Source organism: Limulus polyphemus, unplaced genomic scaffold, assembly GCF_000517525.1.
Source record: "Limulus polyphemus unplaced genomic scaffold, Limulus_polyphemus-2.1.2 Scaffold994, whole genome shotgun sequence".
In the NCBI taxonomy this organism is placed as follows: domain Eukaryota; kingdom Metazoa; phylum Arthropoda; class Merostomata; order Xiphosura; family Limulidae; genus Limulus; species Limulus polyphemus.
Window position 1 is genome coordinate 153,095 of NW_013666604.1, and position 19,279 is coordinate 172,373.

The 19,279-nt window shown below is 35.9% G+C and overlaps 1 protein-coding gene across 1 annotated transcript in view; it reads right to left on the bottom strand.

The window, feature by feature from the left end:
* LOC106461591 (dynein heavy chain 7, axonemal-like) overlaps positions 1 to 19,279 on the bottom strand; it is a 239,815-nt gene that overhangs the window by 111,969 nt on the left and 108,567 nt on the right. The window contains exons 28-31 of the mRNA XM_022388600.1: positions 17,113 to 17,430; positions 10,440 to 10,585; positions 7,363 to 7,501; positions 5,339 to 5,505 (exon numbers count right to left, since the gene is read on the bottom strand). Coding sequence (XP_022244308.1) covers positions 5,339 to 5,505; positions 7,363 to 7,501; positions 10,440 to 10,585; positions 17,113 to 17,430 — 770 coding nt within the window. The remainder of the gene's footprint in view (positions 1 to 5,338; positions 5,506 to 7,362; positions 7,502 to 10,439; positions 10,586 to 17,112; positions 17,431 to 19,279) is intronic.

Sequence of the window (19,279 nt, forward strand, 5' to 3'; positions counted from 1 at the left end):
TACCTGACCAAGGAAAATAAATTACACAAAAAATACATTTTTTGTCCTAACATTCAAACAACAATAAGAGCTAACAACGTACAAAAGAGCTAGAAATCAACATTTAATATCCACAATTTATAACTATTATAAGGTTAAGGGAACTAATATATATATGTAACAATATACAAATAAAATATTCTTCTTTTAACTCATTACAACAGCTGGTATTTTAATGTAAGCTGATAACTATTATTATCACCACAAAAGATAAAAAATAAATTATTTCAGTTGTGCACATATACAATTAAAGTTATAATCTTCCTATACTGAAAATGTATTTACAAAAGGTACTTCTCTCCACTCACAAGATTAGCTTTTACTGTTTTGTACTGCCCTCTATATGCAAACTTTTTATATAAAGCATGCCACAAGCCTTCTGCACCCCCCCCCTATCGGAATCGAAGATTCCAACATGTCTCTCATGCAAATCATAATGTGTCATCTCTCCACCAATAGGAGAGTACTACTATCACTTGGCACATGTGACTCCCTCTATGCGCCACTACTGAACTATCACTTCAAAGTTTGGCAGATGATGTAAGTACCAGAAGATTATGGGGAGGAAAGATGGGAAGTGTGAAAAGACGGAAGTACCAATTGGAAATACTTTTTCAGTATAGGAATATTATAACTTCCAATATGGTACTTTCTTCCGCTCACAAGATTAGCTAGAATCCCACATTGAAAAGAAGAGACCGGTGTGAGGGAAGAACAGACGTACTCCTCAAAAGCTCTTGAAGGATACTTCTGTAGATGAGAGAAACAGATCCTATAATCTGAAGAGGGGCAGTTTACTACTTCCGAAACAGGTATCTCTTCACCATGAATAGCTAGGATCAAATGTGGCGAGAAATGAAGGTAGCACATCTGAGTGGGAGAGGATAAGTTGGGAATGTGTTCCAAACCAAATAAATACAGACACTCAATCCCACAGAAAGAAAGTGGGTAATGGAGGATGCATCCCATGGTGTAGAATGGCTATGGTGCAATGGACCATACTTGGTAAATCAACTACATCCAAAACCTCCTCCTTGGGTACCAACATTCATGTGAGGGCAGGATGAGGGTCATATTGTCTTCACCTCAAACCCCAGAATCGTGACTGTGAGTAAAACATCAACTCCAGAGCATGACACAGGATTAGCATTGAGCTAGGGATCCAGGAATGTGTCATCCGGTAGCTGAGGGAAGTCCATCGCATGCAATCAACTCCTGCAACCATGAGACTAGTCCAAAATGCCCAAATGTCAATAGGATCCTCATTGAAAAAGAAAGAGTGCCCAGGACAGAAAGAGAAATTTCCAACATATACCCTCTGCAACCTCCTACACAGAAGGAGGAATCAAGGGAGGAAGATGGAGAACCCCAAACCTGTGTGAAGACTTATGTGGATTGGTTCACTCGATATCCAAAACCAGCCTGTGGGGTACCAACATCCGCACGAGGGCATCCAATCGAAGGGATGAACTGCATTGAGACATCTTACTCTGTGGTATGTGTCACTCAATCTGGAGGATATTATGTCTTTTACACCAGTAGAACATCACTGCCCTACTCTGAACTGAATGGTTATAGCCACCTGTGTGGAACCTGTCCAGCAGGTTGCCTCCATGGTCAATCACCCCAGCAGTTAGGAACTGGTAAGTGGTAAAGACCCCTGTATTCCACTCGAATAAAAGGGGGGAGAAGTGCAGTAGAGACAGTACAATGGGTGATCATGAAAACCCTATTTTGAAAAGCAGACCATACTGATTTATTCAATCATGGCAGTGATGGGCAGCTATCACCTTCTGCTTTACCCATGTAGTCCATGGGTGGTACAGTCCGAGACGAGCCTATTTATGAAGCAAATATTACAAGGTTATTCACACTCCAGTGATTTTGTGAAACTACCCATCTCCAAGCTGAACATGTGAAGCAATTGGAACGAGCACACGAATCAACATGGTGTACAGTAAGGATTTGTTTGTGTATGTAAAGAATACCTGGTCAGGCACCACTCACCACAGAGTGGGATCCAAGAAATGAATTTGAAGCAAGGGCACTTGAAAGAAAAGCATTACTAAAGACTTACCTTGTGTCATAGCCACATCAAAGTTTGAAGGATACCCACTGGTAATAGGCAATACCCCAAGGAAGCAGAAAGTCTGAGGGGTGGTCCATATGCCTGACTCCAGAATCTCCTCCAAAGGCTGATGAAGAACGAGAAAGATCCCTGGAGGAAGAGGGTTACTATGGGAGAAAGAGACAAAAATGGCAACCCTGGAAGGAAACCGTGCAGGCAAAGAAAGAAGGGAATGTACTGGGCATAGATGTTTATCCAGATCAGGACGAGGTTACAGATGAGAAATAGAGAGTAGGGAAATGGGCAAAAAAGAGGAGTTACCTTCGAGAGCCACTGAGGTCTTTGGAAGTAACATATGGATTAAGGATAAGATAGGTGTGGTGGTACAGTGTGTGAATGACTTTGATAACAAACAGATCTGAACAACGACTCCCACAGGCCAAGAGGAGAAGGAAATATGCCTTAAGGGATAGATGAAACAAGGAGAAGAGGCAATGGGTTCAAACAGAGGTAAAGTAAGGGAATGGAGGACTAAGTTAATATCCCAATCCGGAAGCATTGGATGTATACGCGGCTGACACATCTGGAAAAAACGAGACAACATGTCAAGGACTGGGGAAAGAAAGACCCTGTGGTAACAGAAAAAACGAAAAGTATTGGATAGGTCTGCCTGATAACTTGAAATCGAGGAGACTGAAGATCTCTCCTCAAAAAGCCAAGTAAGAAACTCTGAGACACCAGCAACCGTAGGATGAGATGCCAGCATATGCTGAGCCAGGGCCTAGGAGCAAAAAACACTCGATTTTCACTGATACATAGCCATGGGTGAAGGACGTACTGAATGAGCTAAATAAGATGCTACTCGACATGAGAAACTGGATCTCCTCGCCAGGGACTGGACAAAAGCCAGGTGTGAAGAGCAGGACACAAAACCAGCAACTGGGGTTGACAAAGGAGGTTGGGGAATAAATGAAGAGGGACAGGAGGGCACAATTGAAGATGAAAAGGTTGATTACTGACCTCCTGTCCCTGAACTGTTAGGGAACCACAAACAGGTGGGAGTAAAACCCCATGAACCACATAGAACAGGTTCTATAGCCTGTTGTGTAAGGAGGTCGTGTATTGCCTTGGATAGATGCTGGCATGAAAAGGGATCCTGAGGAGGAGGAAAAGAAAGAGGTATGCTGGACAAGGGAGGAGGGTAAGAAACGGTATGACGAATTCCTCTGATAAAAACTCTGTGAACCCAAACATCGGAGAGGAAAGGGCTCCAATGATGAACAAAACTGGCTAGATGAGAAAGCTCCAACCAGTTCTAAACCCACCAGTTAGCCACTGAAAACACTGTTGGCATACCGTGCGTCGCCATGAAAAACAGTAAACAGTGGCACCGTGGGAAGGAGGAACAGGCAAGGGGTGGGAAAGAAAGAGTCAGGACACAGGAAACAGTGACACACCCAGCTCTGACTAAAACAAACAGGCCACCACATGGGAAAGGGTGGATTGTTGTTGGACCAAAGTCATCTGCAACTCCAAGGGCTCAGGAATCGTGTTAAACATAAAACGTCGTAAAAACAGGGCCACATAAAGGTCCCATAGATATAGAGCCAGAAAACAGGTCTGTGACAATATGGCAACACAACCCAAAAGGTCCAAACAACAAATAAACCACGTTTCTAAGGTCAGAGTCAAAGACGACAGGTAGGCTAATGTGAAAGTGAGAAGATGTCCCTAGAAAACCCCTCAGGGTTCCTGTGAAGAACCTCAGACAGGAAATGGATCAAGGAGACAAAGGTGGGAATACTGGCATGGGTAAGTTGAACAGGAGAATAGGCAAAACTGAATCGAACAATTGTTGGTTTAGATATAGAGAACCCACCCAATGATAAGTGAGTGTGGGGGATAAGACAAACTAATGCCATCACCCAACTGGATGGTAAATGCTCAGTGTGAACCCGAATATCAGGGGAGAGATAAGGTTGAGAGATAGATTCATGCTATAAGGAAGAGCGTGGGTCATAAGAATAGGGGCAAGAGACAAAATATCACATACTTGAGATATAAAATTGGAGAAAACCGACGAGGGCTGAAGAGAATCCTCAGGTAGGGTCTGGGAAGACACTGGTGAACTCTGGGGGGAGGACAAACAATCAATATCCTCATCAGCCCGGCCAGGCTCAGGAGGAAGAAGGGCAACAGGAGAAAAGGTTGTCCCATATAACACTCCATCTCCCTGTGAATAAAGGCCGATAAATCCTCTGACGGGTCGCCTGCACCCTGAAGTATGGCAGCAGACAAAGGCGAAGTAGTAATGTTGACTTAAGAATTCATGCTTGATACCCAATAAGTTGCGGCAAAGACAGGTAAATCAAAAGCTATCAAATTAAAATGAAATGAAGTTAAATAAAGTTAAACCACTTCTAGAGTAATGAATTTTAAAAGAGAGACGTCTTCACTCTAGTACTGCCAAACGAGAAGTGATAGTTCCATAGTGGAACATAGAGGGAGCCACTTACATCACATGATAGTACTACTTTCCTGTTGGTGGAGAGATGACGCATGTTGGGAGGCTTATGGCATGCATTATAAAAAAAAAGTTCTCATATATTGAGCAGTACAAAATGGGAAAACTCATCTTGTGAGAAGAAGGAAGTATCATATTGGAAGTATTAACAGTTTTGAGTTTACTTTATGATTATAAGTATTATTTTATTATGAATTATAGCTTTTGCAGTAAAGAAGAATATTTTTAAAACAAGAATGACATTTCAATCATTGATGTGATCATTCTCAAACACACAAGTTTTAACAGTAAAGAAGGTTTTAGTATTTAAATCAACAGTTAAAATCTAATAATGTATTTAAATTTAAATATATTTTTAATTGTTGAATGCTGATTTAAATATGAAAACCTTATTTACAATTGAAACTTGTATACATGGGAATGATTGCACTATTGAACAAAATGTTGGATGTTTTAAAAATATTCTTCCTCACTGTAAAAGTTGTAATTCGTAATAAAATAACAACTAGAGTATGTTCAAATCACAATAGAATCAAAACGAAATTCAATTAAAGCTCGCAACAACATTTGGTTCTATTGGGGAGTTTACTAACATATAGGAGAACCTTCTAATTTTAAAGTTGAAAAGTATATATATATTTTTAAATGACTTTTCTTATGTTCTTTAATCACAAATTATTCTATACAGTGTGATACTCAAATATTACCAATAGTTGTGATCAAAATACTGTCGTAGAAGTTCAATTGGAGGTTGAGCCCCATACAATTCCATTGCTGGCATATTCAGATCATCCACAAAAATTACAAAACGTTTTCCTAAAGAAGGTCCATATACACCTTTCTTTCGCTTTTCCAATTTTGACATGATAATATCCTGTACAATAAACAAAGACAGAAGTATAATTAATACTTGAAACCATTGGTGAAACTTCACAATTATAGAACTAAGGAAAAAATAAGACAACAGCACATTTCACAAATATTTCACTTACTATTTTTTCCAGTACAGGCATCATTAAATACAGACTGAATTAGCTTGTAAATAGGTAGATATATATATATGTGTGTGTGTGTGTGTGTGTGTGTGTGTACGTAAAGAACAAGAAGTAACTTGAGGCAAGGGTGAGAAGTGTGGGGAAACTTAAGTTGATTTTTTCATTTAGAACTTTGTCTGGATTAGTTTTAGTATTTCTAAAGTTTCCAGATTATTTAGTCTTTACCATTTTCATTAGTTCCATATGGAAAAAAACTACAAAATTTACATGTCTGTGAAAACAAGATAAAAAAATCAAATAACCCAGAAATTTTAAAAATAAACAGAAATATAAAAAAACAAAAAACAGACAAAGTTCAAAATGATCAAATCAGCTTAACCTCCTCACTTTTCCCCTACCTGTCCCAGGGTAAATGTCAAAGTTTCTTCCAGTTCTTTTGTTAAATATACATACTTGTTTACAAACTAGTTCAGTGTCATAATAAGTGACATACTTGTGAAATGTAAAAATGTCTTTGTTTTCTTCAGTTTTGTAAAGACAGAAATTAATGGGTAATTGTTTTTTTTTTCATCTTCTTTTTATTTTACACTGAATTTAACATATATATAGATTTTTAAATAACTCGCCATTCTTAAACATTTATATTTTAAATTATTTATGTTAAAGTAATAAAATTACTTTTAAAGTTCAATGTATTCTTTTTTTTGTATGGTGTAAATTTCTAAGACATTTCCAGTTGGTTTTTAATACAAAATATACAATAAAATCTTAAGTCAGGTTCATGCACAAAACCTTTTATGCATGTGACCTTCGTCCACTTACGATCAATTGCATGGTAAAGTCCTGTACCACACATATTAGATCACTAGCTTGTGACTTCTCAAAGCTGAGATATTGACAGTTACATCACACCATGATAACAGAAGATAAAATACATGAATGAGCTAAAATCATAAAATTACACTTTTATAGAAGTTACAAGGTCAAGTTAGCTTTATTTTGACCTTCCTCACTATGAGTGCTGTACTGTACCCAGAAAAATACAAGAAATTTACAAATGCTAATGTTTCTGTTCAGAAAATACTGAAATTGACCGATAATCAAAATTCAGTTTTTATTTTTATGTATAAAATCAAATAAATAAGCCTTTTTTATTGAATAAATTTTAGCTAAAAGAATTTATTTGTTTTAAATATATGAAAGAATGACTGCAAGTTTATTTTCTACAACTTTCTTTTTAAGTTAATGGTGTAATTTACCCTTGAGGTGAGATACACCCACCCTATCATGATAGAATTAATCATCTTTTGAGTGCCTCTTATGAGATAGATGGTTTGGGCTGTAATATCTAGAAAAATCTTACAAAGTTTGTTAGCTTATGAAATCTATTTAGTTATGTTATAAATTTACATAATCCAATAATGTAAAACAATCTTTATATAACTACTAATATTATTATAACATTTACTAGAATTATGAAATTGATGTGTGATTACTAATTACTAATGACAAACCACTAAACTATAAACTTTATGTGGTGGTTTCATAATTTGAAATATAAACAACTTTTAATACTAGTCAGCTCTAACCTTCTTTATTTCCAATTTTTGGTTATGGCTAGCTAATAAATAATAAGAAAATTAGCTCAGTTAATACATTATCAATTTGAGCCTGTTTCAAAGTAGTTTGAGCAAAACATATCAAAGAAAAGATGCAGAAAGCAAACAGATGATTACCTGAGCTTGTCCTGCAGTAGTCTGGGCAGAAAAAGTCAGAAAAGAAGGTACAAATTTATTCTGTGGTAGACCATTCAGCAGTTTGTCCTGTACGTAAACACTTTTGCCAGTTCCTGTAGGTCCTACCAGCAGCAATGGTCTAAAGCATAAGGGAAATCATGTTACTTAGTACTTGAAAGGTTATCTGATATCAGCTGTAATACTGAATATCTTAATATAATAATAATAATCCCTGTAGACTCCCACTGGAGCATAGGGCCCCAACAACACCTCGCCAACGGAAGTTGTTGTTGCAGTAATTTTTTAGCAGGTTGGTTTTTACGGGGCGGAGTTGCTAGTCCCGCGCCCAACCCTCCTCCTTTCTCATCCTGGACTTGGGACCAGGCAATGGTGGTGGTGGCATCCCTGCCGGGGAATGAACCTGGTACCTTTGGATTAGAAATCCAACGCGCTGTCCACTGCGCTATAGGGACACACTGAAGATATTAAGTTATAAAAATTCATACTATATAAAATGTGGTAATACAACTGCAGTCATTTATTCCCTTGTTATTAAGCATAAACCTGCACAATGTCTATTGTCTGTGTCTACACTGGGTATAAAAGCCCCAGACTTAATGCTGAGCCACTGGGGGCTCAACTTCAATCAAATAAATAGTAACAATACACCCTTACTATTTTACTTATTCTTATGTGATTAATAACTATTACTAATGTTGTAGTAAGTACTGGAGATTTGGGATCACTGATACAATTTTTAAGCTATTTAATCATTTCATTAGGTTTGTTTCAGTACTTTGAAAATACAGTTACTGAATTTTTTTTCCTAAAATGCTTTCTACTTTATCAACTATTTCTTAGTAACATGCACAGTGGGGTGGCTGAGTAGGCTCAAGCCCTTGCCTTCCTGCTGTTATGCCTTAAAAGAGACCTTTTTTCTCAGTCATTAAAATTGTTAACAACTACAAAACGATACATCTGATTACACGCATTGCTTATTGTGAGTTATTAGGAAAAAATATAAAGTTTCAGTGTAAAAATTATAGCACATAAGGACTGATAGGTCTTTATAATAAAAAACAACAAAAAAAAACACTCATATACTATTAAGTACTTAATATGCAATAATTCATTGTTTAGTTTAGATCATAAAATGTTTATAAGACCAAATGAATAAGAATAAAAAAGCTTCTATGGTTTTTACAATATGTGTGCCAGAGGCAATCCATAGTCTACTTTAACACCCCCCTCCCAAATAAAAAAAGCTTGCTTTATGATATTTGAAAAGTGCCCTCTTTTGTCAATGAACCCTGCTATTTTAATGTGCTTTGCAGATTACTGCTTAATAACCATTAATTCTTCATAATAATATTTAGATTTTATAGTATAAACTAGAGAAACACCCAGTAAATAAATGACTAATGTTCAGCTCTGACTGATATTTACCAAGGCCAAGATCATATAAAACAAACATTTTTACATTAGTTTCAACTATAATACTGAATTTATAAATATATATACAATTTAAGGTCAACAAGGAACCTTTTGGTTCATCTAGGCCATTCCATCCATTAAACTAAATCTAAAAAGAAAATACTCAAAGCCAGCTTTTATCATTCAAGAATACATTGAGTTTTCCCGTAAACTAACTGTGTCATCCCTTCAAAATTAGCTTTTTTTGAAACTTATAACTAAAATTTTATTATTCCTTATTTCCATATGCATCAAAACACCGAACTTAATTGAGCAATGATTACTTTAACCCAATGTTCCTCAATCTCCATCCTATCAACCATTTCTATATTAGAAGTTAACAATAGATTCCAAATAGCATTATTCCTTGTAGGTTCCTTGACTAAGAGTGAAAAAACTATCCTAAGCAATTTCTTTCTTCCTCATGAGTTGACTTTAACATTTCCCAACCTATATGCCTGAAATTAAATTTCCTTATAATTATGATCTCAATAATATTCTATCATCTCTTTTAATATTTTTATTTGATATACTTTTATTATTTTAATCTATATTAACCAAACTAAAGGAAAATTTTCTCTTTGTATTTCAATCAATTGGATGAAATTTCACTGGTCTTTAAAAAAATTTGAAATGTGATCCAGAGATGACTAATGATCAAATTCCTTAACATCTAATTAATTGTTTCCCTGGATAGTACTCAATCTTTTCACCAAATACATACCTGTTGTGATATATGAAATAGAATTAATTAAGTTATAGCTGTAAATACAAAAAAAATATGTCGCATGTTACAAGTATGAATGATCATCTATTGAAACAGTTTTCGGTTCTTAAACATTAATGTTTTTCAAGCCATGCAAAATTTAATTTTTTCCCAACTGTACATAAAACTGTTGTGCTAAAATGCATAAGTATTTTAGACAGAGGACTAACTTCAGCTCGGTGGTTTTTGGCCAGATAATGGAGTTGATGTTTCATGATTCACATACTGTGGCCACACACAAAAAAACTATGCTCCACACTTTGAGGCTGTGAGTGAATTATAAGTTATTTGATCTGACAGGAGTAGCTCAAGAGTTGGTAGTGGGTGAATTATTAGTTATTTGATCTGGCAGGAGTAGTTCAGGAGTTGGTAGTGGGCAAATTATAAGTTACTTGGTCTGATAGGAGTAACTCAAAAGTTGGTAGTGGGTGAATTATTAGTTATTTGGTCTGATAGGAGTAACTCAAGAGTTGGTAGTGGGTGAATTATAAATCATTTGGTCTGGCAGGAGTAACTCAAGAGTTGGTAGTGGGGGAATTATAAGTTATTTGGTCTGACAGGAGTAGCTCAAGAGTTGGTAGTGGGGGAATTATAAGTTATTTGATCTGGCAGGAGTAGTTCAGGAGTTAGTAGCTGGTAATGTTGTCTGACAGGAGTAACTCAAGAGTTGGTAGTGGGAGATGTTGTGTCATTGCCTTCCTTATAACTCCTTACTTGAAAATATAGGACTGATAGCAGAGATAGCCCTCTTTTAACTTTGTGCAAAATACAACAAGATACTTTAGGAATAAGAGTTCTATAGCTGTAAAAGGTAATGCACCTTAAATGTCATACAGACCTGTTGTGTAAAATACAGAGATCCATAAGGTAGGAATATCGAACAGTGTCCACTGTGGGGACAATAACCTCCTTTATCTTTACTTTGTCAGAATCAAGGGATTTCACAGAATCACTCCACTGATGCCACTGTCCTTTTCCCTTTATCTGTTATGAAACAAGGTAGCTACATTAGAAAGAACAACATTGCACGTATGAAGTTTTCTAACTAGTATCTAGGAAAACTTATAGAACGCATATAATTAAATCCAAAAACAAGAATTTAATGTAAGCTTCACTATAAATTCATAATTTCTAATATGTTTGAACTCTCAGTAAGAAAGAGCATTAAATGTATAATCAAGGAAATATCACATTTTTGTGGTTAAATGCCTGAAAATGAAAAGACAGGAAAATAAACTTTTGATACACCTAAACAAATACCTACATGTAAAACGATAAATACAATTAAACCTATATTACAGGTTGAAACAACTTGTGTGTAAGAGAATCTAGGTAAAATGCTTACATGTCCAGGACAAAAACATAAAAGATAAAACAAATTTGTTTAGATGGTTCAAAATCTAACAAAAATGCCTTTTGATTAAACACTTCATTAATTTGTCTTTAATTTAACAAATTCTTATCTGCTTTTATTTACTTGTAATTATCAATAACTATGGGAACCAAGATATTTTTCAATTATGGCAATTTAATTTGAATAATAAAGAAACTTTTAATGTGGTGTCCTTGAAAACACTGTACTGGTTCACCAATTAAGTAATCAGTTGTGGCTATTACTTCTGTAAACTGTCACATTAGGAGTATGGTCATTGTAAACCAAGTGGTTAAAACTGATACCTACAATTTCTCATGTAGAACTTTTCAGAAAATATTTTCTGTTGGTAAAGTATTTATTCTTAACAATGTATTTTCTCAGAGCTAAGAAACTTAGTTACTCTTTCAGAGCAAACCATTCCATATCTCTCTAGAATTCAATCTTCTATTTTAAGTTATTCTCTTTTAGTTTTATGTGTTCATTATTTCTCTCCTTTAGGGTAAAAATATAAAAACCTAGTAAATTACTGTTGTAGTGCATTTTTTGAGGCCCATAACATGGGTAGAATTAATAAATACACAATAAAAGCAAACTTCACATTTTTATTTAATTATGTTTTTTCAAACTTTCAGGACCATGAATAAGTACATAATTTTGACTCAAGTATCTATCAAAAAAGCATTCAACTACTTGTATACCTCAGTTTGTTAATCACAAGCCTAATACTTGTTATTAGTTGAATTAGTGCAAACTTTCAGATATGGTGCTGTAGACGTCATAGCTGTGAAAAAGTATGCAACTGTGACTGACTCTTCTATATATAAAAAATAGCCAGCTGTCTGAATACCTCAGTTCCAAAATTATAAACCTAATAATTTTTATCATTTCAATCAGAGAAAAATTTGAATGTAAAGGCTTTCTATGCACTAAAATGATGAACATATGAGGTAGAATCCACATGTCTGACTGAATAATTTCCTCCAATGGACGATGGAGGCGAAATGCCAGGAAAAAAAAATAAGGAGCCTGATCTGATATGACAACACCTGGAAGAGAATTCAGGAAGAAAGAGACAGGGAAGAATAGACCAATTGATTCAGGTAATGAACCCAAGTTGGAAGGGTAGAAGGAGAAAGGTCATGTACAGATGAATGGTGTCAGAAAATGAAAAGGTGGGAATGGGAACCACTAAAGGAAGTTGTGTAGGCATGTAAAAAGGAAGAGCATATACTAGACATAGAAGTCTTTCTGGATCAGACCCGGGAAAAAAGGTAGGAAATGGATGGAAGTGCAATTGGTGAGAATAAAGAATGTCACTCATGAGCCACCGAAGTTTTGGGTAGGAAAGATAAATCCGGATAAAAGAGAATGTATGTGGAATAGAAAAAAAAAAGTGAAACATCAATGGCAAATATATCAGACCAAAGAACACTCACAGACTAAAAGGAGTAGGAATAAGTGAATGGATAGGTGAAACATGAACATGAGAACAAAGGTTCAAATGGAGGGATTGGTAGGAAGTGAAGTACCATATTGACATCACAATCCAGAACACACCGCATGATGAGGAGGCCTACGAAACCATAAGGAACACAAAAGGTACTGGTTGGTCTAGTCCTGACAGAGAACATTTACTGCCAGGGCCTGAAGATAAGGAATCAGAGACCAAAAATGATGTAATTCGGTGTTTGAGTAAATTGGCAAAAGTATCCAGATGAGGAGTACTTTACCTATTGTATAGCCACCTAAAAATCTGAGGATGAAGAGACCACTCTGTGGTGTAAAGCTTGTCGGGTCTTGAAAAACAATCTTCCACAAAGTGAAATGCACCCAGAACATAACATATGAGACTTATCTGCAGCATGTGGGCCCAATAAAGAAGTTCTAATGTTTCCCCATAAAGAGAACAGAAATGAATGCTCCCTTAGGCCACAATGGTGGAAGAGTCAGAATGGAGTATAATGTGTTATGTGTCAGTTCAGTACTAGAGGAAAAAAATGAATCAAAGCATTTCATACCACCAGAAGTTACTAGATGTTGATATGGTAAGACATTTTGATCTGAGACCATTATACAGAAGCCTCCTGTGATGAGCCCATGCTCCCTAACCTTGGAGAGAAGCATCTGTGAGCAGATGCAAATCCAGATGAAGCGGAAGAAGTGATACTCCTTTCATTGTGTTGTCTTTGTTCAACCACCAATGCAGATTGTCTGTAAGGGAAGGATGAAAGGTGAATTGGGAGGCTAAGGGATCCCAAGCAAGAATCCAATGGCTATGGAGATTCCAATAGGTGGGTGTTTAAAAATAAACCCAAATGGATAAAATAGTGTGTAGGCAAAAGGAAAGGCTTCTATAACTTGAGAATCCAACCAACATGAGCTTTTACTATCAAAAGCAAGTGTGTGTGTACTGAGAAGACTCCAGTTCACAATGAGCTAACAGGAGCCAGTCGTCCTTGTAGTTGTGTAAATGCAACCTTGAAGCATGCATAAGTTGGGCAAAGGCCTTGATCACCCGATAAAATACATATGGTGCTGAATCAAGCCCAAAAGGCTAGGTGTGAAACTGATATATAACCCCTTAGTGGACAAACCGAAGATAGTGTCTGAACTGATGAGAAATAGGAATATGGAGATAAGCAATCGAGAAAACTACCATGGTAATTTACAGACTTGAAGAAAAAGCAAACCTCAGTGAGATAAATGACTCCATGGTAAATCAGGGAAGATCCATAAATTGGTTGAGGTAGGACACATGGATCACAGGATGCCAGTACCCTGATTTCAAATTCGATGACGAGGAACTCACTTTGAGACTAATAATGGCTGGAGACAGCGTTCAAGCCGTCTCCAGCCATTATTAGTAGCCCGATTTATTTTGGGGGCAACAAAAAGCCTGGAGTAAAAACCGAGAGAAGGGTGTCTGACAGATTTGAAAAATCTCTTTGATATAAGGGTCTGCACAGCCTCAGATAGACACAGATTGGTAGCGGGATCCTGAGTTAATGGGAATGAAATTAGTACAGGAGACATAGTGTGTGTGGTGGGGGGGGGGATGAAAAGTCTCTGAAAAAACTTGGATCACCCAAGTATCGATAGTGAATACTGCCACCGGTGAACAAAATCGGCCAAATGTGCCCCCACTAGACAGAAAAAGACCAGATAGTTACTGGAACTGGTGGCCATCATTAGCAGTTCCAGTTCCAGTGACATCAAGACATTGAAGCCCTAGTGGTAGGAACTGTTCAAGGACAATAAACAATTATGGGAGAAGTCATGGTATCCGAATAAGAAAAACAAGCAACCAAAAGCTAAAGAGTCGAATGTGGTTTCACAAATTTCCCATGTGACTTTAAAGATTCAGGAAAACCTCCAAAAACAGATCGATGGAGAAAAGAATCCATCTGTAAGTCACGAAGATAAATGGAAGGTAGATGAATCTGTGACAAGACAGCATCCTTCTCATTAAGATCCGAACAGCAACGAAACCAGGTGAAAAGGGAGAGAGCTGAAGAGAACAATTGCACCAACATGAAGACAAAGAGGGAAAGGGTATCCCTCCAAATCTTCAGGGGACCGCTGGAGTGTCTTAGAAAGGAGGTATGTGTTGGACAAGTACTGTAGGACAGCTGTAAGGGTAAGATGAAGGCAAGAAACTGGGTATGAGAGAAATGGATGGGAATTTCAGAGACAGCCCCCCACACACTGGCAAAAGTGACTGCTGGGAGTTGAGAAAGGGCTGATTAGCCTGCTGATAAGCCAAAGTATAATGATAATAAGCCCAGGGAGGACGAGGCATGCTAACATCAGGCTTCAACTGAGAAATGAAATGCTCAGCATGAAATCCTGATATCAGGGGAAGAAGAGAAAACAAGGTACACTAAAGATGAGTGTCATTTAACAAGTATCATAATAAATTGGTGAAAACGAGAAAATGGAACATACCTGAGAAAGCATATCCAAAAAAGGCAGAGTTAGGCCTAGTAGATTCCATAGGAGAAGCATGGGAAATCACACAGTTAGAAGGAGGAAAATGGCTGTAAAAATCATCATCATCATGAACAGGTTCAGACGATGCAGGAACAACCCATACATTTTAGGGAGAAGAAGGACAACACATATAGTGATCAATCTTCGTATGAATGGTAGCCAAAAAACCCTCAAACTTGAAGCCTGTGTAATGGAACTCAAATAGTGGTAAAAATATCAGAAGTTATAAAACACAAATTTCAGAATTTGTCTTAAACTGTGATGAAGTCGAAAATGAGAAAAAAAATCAATAAAAAAAGGTAAGTTTTGGGGCAAACCACTACAAAAAACTAACTGTAGTAAATGAATAAATCAAATAAATCACTACTTTGACAAAAAAAAAAAAAAAATTAACACGTGAAAAGAGCACAATTGAAAAACGTCTGCACTCATTCACTACATAACAAGAAGTGATAGTTCAGTAAAATTGAATAGACGAATTCACCTGCATTAGGGGTGTGTGTCACATGATGATTTATATGGAAGACACAGTTGAACCACATTGATCGTAAGGTACATGGGAGTTCAAGGCTTGTGCCATGTGAAAAAATGTTTGCATATAGAGGGCAACACTAAACAAGAACAGATATACAAATGAGCGAAGGTAATATACTGTATTGGAAATTTGAGCCACCCTTGTTTGTGGAAATGTGTCAGACTTTTGTAATAAAAAAGATTAGTACAACAACCCTTCATCCATCTTCTTATGGCATGGTAGAGAAATACAACTGCATAATGTTAAAGCAATTAGCCATTTGTGGATGAACATCAGAAAATGTGGGATCAGAATTTTTTCTGTTACTAACCAGTAACTTCTTGTACAGCAGTACATGAAGATAAAGGCAACACACCATCACTTATGTTTGGTAGAGAACCTAAAGTGACATTGGGTATTCTGTACTTGTATCCAGAGGACAGTCACTTAGAAAAGTCTTACACAGAAGAAATAAAGAGATTAAGGAACACCATCAATGTCATACATGACTTAACCCAGGAAACACTTGGATCAGGTAGCAATAAGATGAGAAGTTGCTCTGATGTTGATCCTGATAAGACTGGATTACACCAAGGTGACATGGTATAACTGTACAATCCCACCACAAGAAAAACAAACTATTTAATTTTAATTTAGACATTAGCTAGAGGGTGCATGAGGTTAAGATCTAATATATTTGACTAAGATATATAGATGGGCACACAATTTATAAATAAAAGTAAGCAGTTAGTAATGAACCAGTCAGTTTTCAGTTGTTAGAGTACCAATCAGTCAGTAGAGTATTCGGATAGTTTTAATTATCACACATATTCAGTCACTTCATTGATTAACTCTGAAATTATACAAGTAAATTTACTTGTACACTAATCCTAGTGAGTAAATCTTTGTTGAATTAGAAAGTGAAAACGTTACTTATGAATTTAGACCTACAAGTACAACTGTGTACAAGTAGTAGTAACCTGTAAAAAGGAATAAACTAATTTATCATGGTGTGACTGGACTTGGTCTTATATTCAACAAGTAATTTTTAAGAACCAGTCAAATAAAAGAGCATTACAACAATATCAAAAATACAGCCTGCAACAGTGTTTTATTTTCTATTATATTTTAAATGCTGCCAATTGCATTAGTCCTGGCCAAACTAGTTTCAAGATTTTCTACTATATCCTGCACCAATAAGTTTTATTTTTTTGGTATAATCCTTACAAGTTAGCATTTCATATTTTCTTTGTTTTTTACAGTCAAGTAATCTGTTTTGCTTTTTTTTAGTTTCGTAGTTGATTAGTTTTGCTACTTAACAGGTTATATTCATCCACCTTTCTACATATTGACTTTTTTTTTACATATTAGATTTCTCTTAATATTGATGCTAGCAGAGACCAGAACTAGTATTTTATTTAGAATGCAATGACCTAAAGTAAATGAACTGACAAGGCATCAATTATTGAATATAAGTTCCATTTTATGTAACAGTGGACATTTATTATTCGAAAATTTCTAATAATGCACAACTTATTTATCTGTACTAAAATGCAGTGTTTTTGTGTCTCCTATATTTTTCGTTTGACATTAAAAAAAACAACATTTAATTATTTCATTTACAGAGTTTACCTCAAAAACGTAGTCATAGACTTGACCATCACCAGGTAAAGGGCAATCAATTTTGCCAACTACATGAGGAATTGGCCAATTTTTAACCACTCCTGATAATAGCTCTCTTAAAAATAGACTAAATTTTTCACGACCAGTCGCATCACAGGTTCCTCCAATAGACCAGATAGTCGAGAAGATGAATACTCCCACCAACCAGCTGCGTATATATCGCAATTCAGTGGATGAAGTGTTTTTTGGACAAGCCTCACTCATCATTATGGAAACCATTCTCATTAGAGAGTGTGCTAAACAGCTACTGCTGGTTTCAACAAGCTCCTACAGTTGGTGAAAATTTGTAAATAAGTATAATAAATATTACAAAAAACTGGGACTACAAATAAGTTATGAATATCTGAAACCAACAAATCTCTAAAATGATAGATTTTGTTATCCTGAAAGTAAGATAAAGAACTTTAGCAAATATTCAAATTCTCATAAATAATGGAAATTATCAAAATTCCTAAATTTTATAAACACCATTATAAGATATTTTATTATTTAAATGTTTTATATAGCGAGCATATTAAGTTTCTAATAATAGAATTAAGGGTCTTCCATTTCTAGTGCACAGGTGGTGTTTAATGTAACCACTCCATTTTGAAATTTCAGTCACCATTGAAACAATAACAAGAGTACCACAGCAGTAAAATTCTAATGGGAGTGAAGAACCAAACTGAAAATAAAAAGAATCAATGAAAGATGTTTTCTGCAAGTTGGTAGTATTTTACCTTTATAAGAACTGGAGCTGCAGTTCCTTCCTGCCAATCACTCACCTTTTTAAAAACAAAAGATAACTAAAACATTGTAAGTTTAGCATATAATAGGTGAATTTTCGACCATATACATTACACAACCTTGACAAATATCAAACCAAAATATGCTAAAACACATACATTGTCCATAGTGGATTGCAAAGTGTCCTGTATAATATCAAGACATACCAAAACAGAATACTACAGTTCACTTTAGTATTATGTGTGACTTTGTCATCACATACATCGTTCTTGGTGGATTTAAAAGTGTCATTTCAAATATAAATCCATATTAAAACTGAATTCACTTTAGTGTTTTATGTTGCTTTGTCACATCTAGACATACACTCTTACAGCACTAGGTTTTAACTACTTATAAAAGAAGACAAATGAAAAAGGTTCTAAAATATTTTTAGTTTCATTAAGGAATAAAGAAATAAACTGAAGTTTTACTTTCAACTTTGAAAGAAGTACATCATTTCTGGCACAGAAAGTGTGTATAAAAAAATAATATTTATTTTCTTTTAAACTAATATGAGAACAAGTTATTACATAGTTATTATACTAATTATAAAATTTATAAGTTCCAAGAATAAGCTTGCAAACCTAGATAGCTAAGAAATTATATTCTTCTGTACAAAAGTATGCTTAGCTATGAAAGTTAACATTTTCTTAATCTGAAAGTGTATTTTCAATAGATACTCACCTCTGTACATAGAAATGCTATCTTCCTCACATATCTGCCTATGAGATTTACATGCTATTAGCATTGAGGTAACTCCTACTTAAATTCATGTGTTTAATGTCATCTACCTGGTGTATGATGATGTCATCATGTGACAAAAGTCCTCCACCCATAGAAGGATGACACAACCTCAATGCACAGCAATTTCCCCCTATGAACTTGCACTTGTGATAATATCATTCTCTGAGTAGGCAAGAAAAAAATGTGTATTGGTAGTTGGGAGTATGGATGGGAATGTGTGTGGAGGGAAATGGTAACTTCTGATATTATCACTCACCTCTACATACACAGAAATGCTACAATTCCACATTGAAATGGTGGAGGTGTCAGTGTAAAATATTTAAAACTTAGATGAACTCTCTTCAGAAAACACCAAAAGGGAAGCCCGTGGAGAGTGACATACCCGATGGCAGGGGCATAACCATGAGAGACCTCATCTCATCTTGACCAGGGTATACTCTTTGCCTGGAATGTAAGGGGGAGGGGCAAATGAGCCCCAAGTAACACAGGGATGGGAAGAATATGACCCCCCCCCCCAAGCAGGAGAAGGACACATTAGTTATTTGTCAAGTTTGTATGGGGTGAGCCATAGAACACTGAAAGTGTCACCACTGCCTCACTTCTCACT